Here is a 12,765-nt window from a genome sequence, read left to right as displayed (position 1 = left end):
AAATATTTCATATTTTTATTACAAAATACTATTTGACCAATACCATTGAACAAATCAAACATTAAAATTTGTTACAGAAGCTCATGAAAAGCATTAACCCTGGACATACAACCGAATCCAGCATGTTATCAGTCCAGTTTGCTGATAAAATTGAGTTCGTTTAATGGCTTTGATGAGTGAAATTACAAATGAATGGGAACGTTCTCATTCTAGAGAACATTTTATTGGTAAAAAAAATTTGACGTGCAGATGAGTCTTCAATCATTTTGGTTCTTTGTATCAAAAAGGAAGAAAGAAGTCTCTTTAGTCAGTAGTGCAACAGCATATACAGTGGATGACCTCAAAGTTTCAGACACAATCTTCAGTTTTGAAACATGCTGTCTGTCTTCACACAGATAGACACCCTGACACTGTTCTGCTTTCCAGGAACCAGTTTCAAGAGCTAAAGTTCTTTCAGATGTCTAACTGTGTTGGTTCTGTTTCGGGAGTTTTGTTGTTGACCAGTTCATTTGCTTGTTGAGCCTGTGAGGTGATGGTTCGGGCCAAGAGGAGTGGGTCTTGGTTGTCGTTCTGTGTCAGTGTTTTTCTCTTTCTCATCAGGATGAGTGCAGGGTTCCTCAGCAGTGTGTAAAGCAGCAGCCAGCGCACACGTACTCTGCCCCCTACAGAACATCCTGTTAAACAGCAGACAGGTAAAGTTATTTTATTGGATTTAAATGTGTGCTTTGGTTCAGATATCTGTTATTATTACCTGTGTTATTGCTAAAAGTTGCATAAGAGGGCACTGCAGGTCCCCGTTTCTCCACTATTCTCCCAAGCAGTAGATGGCAGAAAGACACCATAACTGGGTTGCTGTGGTAATGATCAGCAAATATCATCCCAATCCATGTGCTATATCCTGTCGCAAAAAAGTAAATTATAACCATTGTGCAGAATTAATCGTACATTTTAGAGCCTGTAAAGGGAAATATTCCATCACCAAATTATAATTAATTGTATTTTTTTTTTACATTTAATAATGAAATAATTATCATGTTCCTATTATCAACTTTAAAGGGTTAGTTCACCCAAAAATGAAAATTCTGTCATTAAATACTCATCCTAATGTCGCTCCAAACCCGTAAGACTTTCATTCATCTTCGGAACACAAATGAAGATCTTTGATGAAATCTGAGATATTTCTGTCCCTCCATTGACAGCTACGCAACTATCACTTTGACGCTTCAAAAAGTTAATAAAGTGATCGTAAAACTAATCCAAAGACTTGATCGCTTTTATATGATGAACAGATTTAATTTAGGTTTTTATTCACATTTAAACATTGATCAGCAAACATAAACTAAAGCTCAACTGAACATGCTTGACATGCGAGAACAAACCTCATTGGTTCTTTCTGAAGCTCAAACATGCTGCGTAACACGAGAATGAACCTCATTGGTTCTTGCAGAAGTTAAAATGTGCTGCGTAACATGAGAATGAACCTCATTGGTTCTCGCACGTCAAGCGAACATGCTTGAGCTTTCGTTTACCAAAACTGATGTGTGAGTTGAAGAATGTTTATATGTGAATAAAAGCCTAAATTAAATCTGTTCATCATATAAAGCGATTGAGTCTCTTCAGAAATGTTTTGACTAAACCGCTTAATTCACATAGATTTGTTTTACGATCTCTTTATAAACTTTTGGAAGTATCAAAGTGGTAGTTGCGTAGTTGTCAATGGAGGGACAGAAATCTCTCAGATTTCATCAAAAATATCTTCATTTGTGTTCCGAAGATGAACGAAAATCTTACGGGTTTGGAACGACATGAGGGTCGACATGAGTAATTAATGACAGAATTTTCATTTTTGGGTGAACTATCCCTTTAAGACTAAAATGATATTTGGAAATTTACATTATCACAGCACAGCCCTGCATATGCCATATTACCTGGATCCATGGACTCATAGCCGCGCTGCATGATGGTCCGATCAATGCGCGACACCAGCCATGTACCCACAATGCAGCTGCTTAAAAGGCGCAAAATACAGTTGCTCAACCCCATAATCACATTATAGAAGAAGAAAAAGTAGTTAAAGCAGTGGAACGCTTTTCTGTGGAAGAACAAAAGAGAGATGAGTTATTTCAGAAATATCTTTTAAAAAAAGATTTTATGTTTCATATTTATAATTTTATATTTCACTCAGGGCACTTTAGAAACCACATTGAATCATGACTGTTTAAGGTCATATACCTGTATTTATTGCCTATTCTATTTGTTTTTAATTTTATGAAAATTGCTTTTTAATAGTCCTACCTGTTGTTGATTGCAAGAGGCTTTTCTTTGTCTTCAGGTGAGAGTTTGTCCTGCAGGAAAAACACTTGGACCAGAATAATCTGCCCTACCACCAAGGCTATAACTATGAAAATTGTGAGCCTGAAATTACATAAAAACACAATTTAATGCTACTTAAACAGAATCTTTAATAGATAATTATTAGATTATCATAAAAATGTTAGGGTGTTGGCTATAAAAACACACTACTGTTCAAAAGTTTGCGGTCAGTAAGACTTTTCTTAACACTTTCCGTAAAGATGCACTAAATTGATAAAAACTGACAGTAAAGTAAATTTATAATGATTCTTTTCTAACTATTTCAAATAAATACTGTTTGAATTTTCAATTCCACAAACATAAGAAGCAGCACAACTGTTTTCAACATTTATGATAATGAGAAATGTTTCTTGAGCACCAAATTAGCATATTAGATTGAAGGATCTGAAGGAGCATGACACTGAAGACTGAAGTAATGATGCAGAACATACAACTTTGCCATCACAGGCCATTTAAATATATTAAAATAGAAAAGTTATTTTACTAAAAAAAACTTACTGACCCTATTCTTTTGAAAAGTAGTTTATAATGTTGTCATGCAAATAAAAAAAAATGGCCTAATGATTATGCTTATGAAAATAATGTGGACTTGAAATGTCAGAACTCACAGAATGACGCCAACACTAGAAAGCCAGCTGAGAAATTGCCCCTTCTGGATTGGTAGAACAACTCCATACACAAACATTAAGGCAAAAAGAAACTGCACAAAGTGAACTATCAGAAACCCTGCAGAAACAAAAATAATTTTAAGCAATGCAGCAAACCATGTCTGTAAATGATTCCATATATTTGAGTCACACTGACTAAAAATAGGAAAATAGCAATGTATGCCAAGGGACAGATGCCCGTGAAGCTAATGACCTCTCTGAACAGAAGGTAAAATTTATAAGCTGATCTCACCACATTTTCTGAGGACAGAATATGAGGTCACAAGAAGATCAATACATTGAACACAGTTCAAATTGTAAAGAGTTTTACATACCCCACAGAGTGAAGGCAATCTGCCAGCCTGAATATCTTGTTATAGCAGCCTGAGAGAGAAAAGCATTCGGTATTATGATGAGCCACCTAAACGCCACTGAGTTTGTCTTTTTAATGACGTTGTTAACCTCAATCTTAGAGGAGACCCTATGAATCCCTTCACAAATCTTTACTTACCACGCTGACTGCAGGACTGGGTTTATGGAACTTCTCAGGAAGAAACGTTTTTTGCCCCCTCCACAACCTCTTTATATGTTTCCTGCAGTCATAAATGCAGCTCATTGTTTGGTAAAGTTTTTTTTTAATTAATGAAATTGCTATAGTGTTAAATTTTATTTATAAAACCTGCTTAAGCAACCATACCTGTAACATACTAGCACATGAAACGTGTAAGTAACAGATGTCAGAGTGGAAAAAATGGTTGTCGCCAGCCACGACCCTAATACAAAAATATTGAATATTAATTCACTTTTCAGCATAAATCTATCTATCTATCTATCTATCTATCTATCTATCTATCTGTCTGTCTGTCTGTCTGTCTGTCTGTCAGTCTATCTATCTACTGTATCTATCTGTCTGTCTATATCACTACTGTTCAAAAGTTTGTAGTCGGTAAGAGTTTTTAAAAGATGTCTCATGCTCACCAAGGCTGCATTTGTTTAATAAATAATACAGTAAATACAGTAAAATCAGTAATATTGTAGAACATTATTACAATTTAAAAGAATTTTTTTTCTATTTTACTCTTGTAATGCCAAAGCTGAATTTTCAGAAGACATTATACACCAGTCTTTAGTGTCACATGATCCTTATAATATGCTGGTTTGGTGCTCAAGAAACATTTCTTCTTATTATCAATGTTGAAAACAGTTGTGCTGCTTAATATTTTTGTGGAAATTGTGATCTTTTTTTCTTCAATAAATAGAAAGTTCAAACGAACAGCATTTATTTGAAAAATAAATCTTTTGAAACAAGTCTTTACTGTCGCTTTTGATCATTTTACTGTAATGCATCTTTTCTGAATAAAAGCATGACATTCTTTTTTTTTTTTTTTATCTCCAAATGTTTGAATAGTATTGTCATATGTACAGAGACTGTAAATATAAACAAAAAGACAAGAGAAAAATAAAAAATCTTACTTCGTGCAACAATGCTGAACTCATTCATTCTGGGAATGAGGGATGTGAAAATGTTGTCTGTTTGATTACAGGATGATGCTATCTCTGCAAGTGACTCCTTCAAAGCATCTAGTTTGTCAAAGGTGTAGTCACTCAAGCTGTAGTCTGCTAGGGTCATCTGCATATAGGCAAACACATTTGCATTGTCTGAAGTTACTAATCAAAAAACAAAAAAACAACAATGCATGTCCACAAGTGAGTGCCAACTGACCATGTACAAACCAATCAAAGAGATAATGCTTGTGCCAATCATTCTGTTAGGGAATTTAAAGTGAGGATCCCAGTCATACACTTTTCTTCTGAACCAACTCTTTTCTTCCGGCCTGAGGGACAATAGAAGAATGAGTATCGGCTGATTGGTTTGAATACAGTACAGTGATAAATGCTTGTTCATGTTGGATGATTGCTTACTGTTCAGAGGGGCGTTTCAGTAGAGTCTGTACATATCTGAACTGATGGAATTGTAGATCCTCCTCATTCTATTTATCAGAGAAACATTTATTTATTAACTATTTTTAATTGATAAATATACTATTGTTTAATCTTAATTCATTATAGGCCACATACTAATGTTCATTTATACAATTTAACTCTTTCCCCGCCAGCGTCTTTTTTTAAAAGTTGCCAGCCACCGCCAGCATTTTTGATAATTTTCACAAGTAGTTGTATGAATATCTGAACATGCAATATATGAAAAGAAAGAGCAGACCCTCGGCTTTTAAAACAAAACAAAAAAAGTTTAGTTCTAGCTTCAGCTTCATGCATTTTATTTTTTTTATCAAAACTTGAATGTGGGTAAGTTTAATTTAAAAAAGCAACATTTTGAGCAAAAAGCTTGAGAAAAATGCGTTTTTGTATGTTTGGATGACTAGCTACATCCAGATCGGATTCAGAACGGTGATCAAAACATAAATGGAGTAGATTGAGTCCATCAACACCCCTAATGCTTGCAGTCCTAAAGCTTGTCCTGGGTCGACATTTCATTCAGTAACATCAGGCAGATTTATATGCTGTTTAATGTTGGTGATTAAGTTATTTTATAGACCTATATGCATATAATAACATGTTATATCGATATGTGATGTGTTTTGATCAGGAGATTCATTCAGTATTCCTTCAGAAAATGTGTAATAGCCCCCCCTTACCATATAACAGTGAAAACACAGAAAGCCGGAAATTTCCGTCAATGGTAGGGAAAGAGTTAAAATGTTAAAAATGTAGTGCATATGTAGAAATTAACACTCTTAAAAAAATTTCCAAAAGGTGTCATAGAAAAAACATTTTTTGTTCCTTAAAGAAGGTTTCAGTGAAACATCTTACATAAAATAACCTCTTTTTTTTTCTTAGTGTGAAGAACATTTTAATAACCTAAATAACCTTTTTTTTCCACTATAAAGAACCATTTGTGCAAAGGAAAGGTTCCATGAATGTTAAAGGTTCTTCATGAAACCATATGCTAATAAAGAACCTTTATTATTAAAAAATGCTGTAAAAGTAGGCTACTTTATTATCTAATTCAAACGAATTTAACCTTATTGTAAATTATTAACATAAAATGAATTCCAACAAGACTGTCTCATGATCTGACCTCATCAGCTTGTAGCTGCAGTTGGATTCTTACTGCCTTCACAATGATATACACAAACCGTCCCAGGAGGAAAAGCAGGCACAGGAAGAACGGCCACAGAATGATCAATTTCTCGTGAGAACCTAAAATCTGCAACCAGCAAAATGTGTTTTAATGATCCACTATCCCTACAACTACAATGCTATATCAATTGTCTTCATTCAAAGACACCATTGCATGCTTTGTATACTGAGGGATACTAATCTTAACATGCAAACATAAACGTAATAATATATGGTTAATAATTAATAAATGAAAGTTAATCATTAATAATATTCACCAACCCTTCCAGAGGGACAGCTTATCGTGGCATACAGTCTCACAATGAGCCTGAAACCAACAAAAAATAGTCAACAGTCAGTTCAACAACACAATAAAAAATCCTACAGCTACAAGTACAAACAGAGGAGTAGTGAGCTAGGCCAAGATTTCAGACTAAAGGTTTTATCTACAGTGTGTGTGTGAGTAGTTTGTTTATGTACCACATGAGTGTGTATAGAAGACCTAAAGCCCCTCCTAGTACTCGGTGTGGCGTTGACAGACAAGCAAAGAATGGCAGGTACGCCACGCCAACTTCTATCGCTCCTACCAGGTACAAAATAGCTGCAAGAAATGCACATATAGATCAACTGTAACTTTCCTTTAAGTAACATTACGTCATTTTGTTACATTATAAATGTGTTTACTGTCACTTTTGATCAATTTAATGCATCCATTTCTTTCAAACCTTTGAACGGTAGTGTATAACAAATATAAAATATTTGCATTGTTATAATTAAACTACCTTTAGCCCAGTTAGGCACATTAAATGGTGTGTAGGACTCAGAGAAAAGCTGAATCACACTGGGAGCAATAGCACCAAATGCAAAACCATAAGACCATCGGTTGCTTAGATTGCCAATGAAATCCAATGGACTGCAAAGGAAAATACACACACAAACAAAAAGCCTTTAGACAACTAAAAACACAGATGAATATTAAATGCAGAACTTCAGATTTAGTTTCGAGGTCACTCACACCACAATGCCAAATCGACCCCTGAGATACGGAAAGCGATCCTCAAAGGGCTGAGCCTTCGCTCTGCGCTGTACAAATGAAAGCAGAAACACAATGCAGACCTGAAACACAAAGACAATAAACCCCATAAATACACTCTGAGAGAAGTCTAATGATGCAATATTCTAATAAAGTAGGGAACTTGCAGTGGCATCAAACAGTATTTAGGCAGCAGTTCACACAAACTGATTAAGTAACTGCAAAAATGATATTCATGTAATCGTGACAATTTTTATCTAAGAGTGTAGCAGCATCAGTGTAGCAAAAGTGTTGGATGTTAAATCCTGAGGGAAGAGAGTTCTGTCTGGACAAATGCAGGCGTTACTCACAGCAGGAACAAGAGAACAATGCAGGAACAAATCCAAGGAAATTCCATTCTGGCATTCCTCCCTGAGAGAAAGAATAGAGAGAGAGTACAAATGAGAAAGAATGAGCAAGGGTTTAGAGCACAGCATGAATGTATGAATGAATAAAATGGAAGCTGAATGAAAACAGCTCAGATGATTCAATTCTGTAACACTTTGATCAAAACATAAACTAACCCACTTACTTTAATAAAAGTGGGCATTATTTTCAGGGTAATTATCAATATTGTTGTTATTATATAAGATGTTGTGTCCTAAAAAAAAGTATCTGAACAATGAACATCGACAGAAGATTTATCACACCAGTGACCTAAAAACACTTCCCCTTATCAACAGAAAAATGATTTTTGCTCCATCACTTTGCAAGATTTGACCTAATTCTATGACCTTTGTTTGCAATACACTTTGCCTTTGTTTAAAATACACAATTTTTCTATTTTATTTTAAAATAATTGTAATGATTAATTACATTTTACAACAATTTTAACCATTAGCTTGTCTCACAGAACAAAACATGCGTTTAATATGTCTGTAAATGACTTATTTTTAAAGAGATAACTACTAATATGTTTTACTATGCTCGGTTTAGATGATTAAATATTGGTTTAGGTAAAGGACATTTAATAAATATTAAACAATCTTGTTTAAATACAAATTTAAAACTTTTAGTGAAGTTTAAACAGCATGAACAGTGGCCAACTCATATTACCAAATACAAATAATAATAATAATAATAATAATAATAAAAAAACTCATATTACCTAAACATTATAAGGCAGAATGTCTTTGCAAGTACTGTAAGTGTCAACTATTCTTTTCCTGTCATTCTGAAAAGTGTTTCAAAAGCAGAAGTAACTCACATGATTTCTGCGATGACTCCCGTTCTGCTGGTGAAATACAGGAGCGATCTATTGCTCTGTTGCTTATAGACAAAGACTAGTTAGAGTAGCTCTCCGTCATAACAGACACCATAGTTCCAATAAACTATGACATGAAGTACAGCTTTCACTTCATGGATAAGGATATAGATATCTAGTCACATGACCGGACAAACTTCGACCTAGGCCACACATGTAGTGTTGCTCTCACAGAGAGAGATGTGCTAGTGTGTTTTATTGACTGTACTGTTACTGTGTAATAGGAGTTCAAACATAGATAAGACTTGCTGTTGAACTAGAGCAGATGATTTAGAGCTCACTCCTTCTGTTTGTGTGTTATTAGCATTGCCCAGTGGCGGTATCAACATTAAATGGCATGGCATCTTACGCACAGAAGCCATTAGCACATCCCGCTTGTGCTTAGTGATACGTCCGGTGACATTTATTTTCATTGACTTGAGCTAACATGAACTAACAATGAACAGTATTTTTATTAACTCTCGTAGATTTTTCCCTAAACCTAACTATCTGGGTTGTCTCCAATCAACATTCCCTATATAGCTACCTAACTAACTTGCTTCCCTAACTAGCTTTCTTCCTGCGCACGAATAATCGACAAACCGACCTTAGCAAATGTCCTTTAAATGCTTTAATCACGGCCAGAGGATCTCTCGAGCAGTTCTCAGAGAATCTCCCCCAAGAAGAAGCAAGGCCGGAGGATCTCTGACAAATTCCATTGAGAATCCCACCAACTAAAAGAATACAACAGTTTTTATAGAATAAGGAGGTATGCAAAAATGTCATACTGCATTACATAATTTCCCCACAATTTGATTGGCTTTCATAGACAAACCCTTCCGTTACCAGGTAAAACAAACTTTGTTTTTAATGATTACTTCAATGTTAATCACAAGGTTCAAATTTAGTCATCTGTCTAGTTTCAATTCCCAAACTTGTTATTTATACACTCACACAACCAAAGTCAAAAGGGTATGGTAAAAATACAACATGCAAAAACACAGGACAGAACGTTTTAGTACATTGTGTTTCAAAGTGTTATCATGTTAGGCCTGAAAAGAGAAGTAAGGTTAGATATTAGAGACATGGTTAGTTTAATATACAGTTTAGCCTACTATTTTATCTATTAAAAATCTACCACATAACCAACGTTAACAAAGGTTAATAAATACTGTAACAACCACATTGCTCATTGTTTGTTAATGTTAGTTAATGCATTAAAGGAACCGTATGTAAGAAAAGTATTTCAATTAATCATAAAATGGCCCTGATATGTCACTAGACATTAAGAAATCATGTTCATTTCAAATACTTATATCACTGACAACAGTAGTCCGGCCAGGATATTGTCATTTAAAAGTGAAGTTGCAGCCCTCAACTGATGTTGTGTTTTGGCCTGATGCTCCACCCTCCACCTGGGACATTCTACCAGAAATGTACATTATCTGTCCTTGAATTGTTACAGTGAATAAAAAAGTATTTCATCCAAAAAATTCTAAAACTGGCTCATAGTTGATTTCTCTGAGTTGTTCTGTAAAGGAATATGTCATTCATTAGGTTCTCAGATATTTTTTTCTTTATTAAAAACACTTTTGAAAATTACAAATCCTGTCCATGTCCTTGTCCTCAGCCAAATTGGAGCTACGTCTTTCATAGTTTTGTTATGCTAAAAACTGATATTTAGGGGGGAAAAACTCCATCAATAACAAGTTTAAGCTGTTATCATTCACATCAACTGATCAAAAACATAAAATTATATATAAATTCTATTTTACAACTGTCCCCATGTTTTGGTCAGTCCTGTCACGTTTACATAAAACTCTACATAAAATGTGTGAAATATGCCTTTAAGGGAATCACTCAGAGGAAGTGACATCATTTGTCCAAGGTGAAGCTGACATTGATCAAGGCTGAATTCTGTCATTGAATTGTATGATTTTAAGCTTGTTTTTGTATGGGTTCTTTTAGGAAGACGAGCTAAAGGGTCAGGCCCTGTCATGGTAAAACATTCCAGAAAATAGTGAAAATGTTTTAAATCCAAGACATGTCTAAAAAGGTTACTGAAATTCCCAAGCGGGAAGGAAGTCGACCGGAAGTTGAAGCCGGCCGCGTGCCACCATCTTGTAGCAGAACTTCACCTGCTGTTATCATCCCATTGAATCCCATTCATTTTGGCGTCACTTTGACAGCGAATAACTTTACATCTGAGGCGTTTAAAGACTCCATTTGTCCATTATTTATTTCTAAAGAAACACGACAATGTATAAAATGCCCCATTACCTTGTAGCTTATGTTATGGCCCCGTAAAAACAGTTTTTGTAAAAGTAGGCTAACGATTGCGTCATAACCACACGACTCTCTGTCGCACAGTAGAGAGATTACCGTATTGACGGGAGGAGAAGCTCGCGGGCAATCGGGGAGATGTGGAGGCAAAATGACAAAATAATTAATCAGAATACCTAGCAAAAGTTTCTCCTGCTCCTAGCTCATGGATACCTCCTACTCACGCTCTCCGTCTCTGCAAGATTCGGAAGGGAATGATTCAGATTTCTCTCGGCACAGCTACCAGAAGACAGACGGGTTGCTCACGTCACATATACGTCGTCAAGCTCAGTTTGAGTCTGCGCGTCAGGAACGGAAGTCCTAAAAAATCGCTGAAAATGGGCTTCACTTGCCTCAATTGAGTTCCAATGAGATGACTCTGTCCATTTCTTATACTGTCTATGGAAATTCCTTGCTTGCATGTTAACAGTTTTTATGCTAGCATGCTAGCAGGCTGAGTAATGGCAGTTTAAAATGGCCAACTGTCAGGAACCGTCACATCAGGCCCTGTCACATTCCAGTGTGACACGGCCTTACAAATTAATGTTATTGTTCTTTTTCATTACATTTATTGTAAAAACATGCTGAGATGGCATGATATGTGTTTCTCATAGTTTAACATGTCCTCCATATGACTCAACGTTCAGATTTAAGAAAAATATATTTTTCCCCCCAAGATTTTTGGAAGTGGAAATGTACGTTTCTGATAGAATGTCCCACCTATCTACCAATCACGAAGTCAGTAGCTGCTAGTGTTTCGGCATCGGGTTGCCAGCTCTGCTCTAGTTACCACAGCTGATGTCTATGGCTGCAGCTACAAACGTGTCGGATAAAAAAATGTCTAACGTTACGAAACCTAAAAGACCTCGTTATGAATCCGAAATACGTCGTGACAAAGTCCGAAAAAAAATTACTGTGTAGGACTTGTAGCAGCCTACGTTCCTGCTGGATCCTGCAGCCTAACTGGCAACCTCGAGTCAGGGGGGAGGGGGAGGGGATACACCGCTCTACAGTAATTTTAAAGTGATTGCAGTACCAGTTTTGGCCACAATCTTACATACGGTTCCTAACTAATGTTCCCTAATGGGAATTTATTGTAATGTGTTACCAATCTTTACATTATTTTAAAAGTAAGGTAAATTGGTGTATACAGAGAGTGTTATCTAATTTATGTCATGAAAAATTATCTGAGAATAATAATTCAGATAATTTATTCTCTGAATAAATTCTCTGCACATTTCTGTGCATATTTAAGTCAGAATTAAATTAGTTAATATTGTCACATCATTCATAACACACACACAAAAATAAACAAACAAACTATAATCTACAATGCTCTAAGAACATATAGGAACTCCAAGGCACTCGAATTATGTAGAAAAAAGTTCAAAAGCCTAAGCCTTTATTTTATTCATGGCTTAAACATTAAAAAATTGGTAACAGGTAGGCTACACCTACGCGTTGCGGCTTTACATGCCTTCGTCAGGGTGTTACACCCTGGGTGTTACACCCTGACGAAGGCATGTAAAGCCGCAACGCGGAGGTGTACCTGATACCAATTTGAAATGTTTAAGCCATGAATAAAATAGACAGAAAGGCAGATGAAAGGCAGAAACTAGATGCAGATGACAGGCAGATAACCGGTGAGAATCGTGTTATGGCAGGATATGCTGCTGCTGATCACGGAAATCAACACACGGGGGCGCTGTTGATGAGATGAGAAGAGTTAATTTGAATAATTTGCAATAGACTATTATACCATTCATATATGCTATTTAATGTATGGATATCTGCATCTTCAAAATATCTTTGAATTTTTTAAGTTTCTGAAAGAAGCCCTTTTTACAGTAGTTTGATTATTTGTCTGTTTGACTAACATATTTTCATACAGTGACCTCAAAAGGTCAAGATAAAAAGACACTTGAACTCTTAAAAACCCTTAGCCTAAAAGTGTATGAGAGTTATTG

At 35.6% G+C, this 12,765-nt stretch overlaps 1 protein-coding gene across 2 annotated transcripts; it reads right to left on the bottom strand.

Annotated features, from left to right (window-relative positions):
* On the bottom strand, positions 1 to 8,984 carry stra6l (STRA6-like). Of its 2 annotated transcripts, none has more exons than XM_082165483.1 (18): positions 8,441 to 8,984; positions 7,545 to 7,605; positions 7,177 to 7,277; positions 6,944 to 7,074; positions 6,642 to 6,762; positions 6,444 to 6,489; positions 6,121 to 6,249; positions 4,944 to 5,011; positions 4,744 to 4,855; positions 4,494 to 4,650; positions 3,718 to 3,793; positions 3,532 to 3,613; positions 3,356 to 3,404; positions 2,982 to 3,099; positions 2,296 to 2,415; positions 1,929 to 2,092; positions 752 to 898; positions 1 to 674 (listed from the first exon to the last, which is right to left on the bottom strand). In XM_082165483.1, coding segments are annotated over exons 1-18 (1,905 nt in total). In that variant the 5' UTR covers positions 8,443 to 8,984; the 3' UTR covers positions 1 to 453. The 2 variants fall into 2 exon arrangements, with proteins under 2 accessions (XP_082021609.1, XP_082021608.1); XM_082165482.1 differs by lacking the exon at positions 8,441 to 8,984 and adding an exon at positions 8,342 to 8,413.
* Positions 8,985 to 12,765: the final 3,781 nt, after the last annotated feature.

Source organism: Leuciscus leuciscus, assembly GCF_965113295.1.
Source record: "Leuciscus leuciscus genome assembly, chromosome: 3".
Lineage (NCBI taxonomy): Eukaryota > Metazoa > Chordata > Actinopteri > Cypriniformes > Leuciscidae > Leuciscus > Leuciscus leuciscus.
The sequence above is the reverse complement of the archived record's forward strand: the minus strand, read 5'-3'. Positions and strand labels throughout refer to the sequence as shown.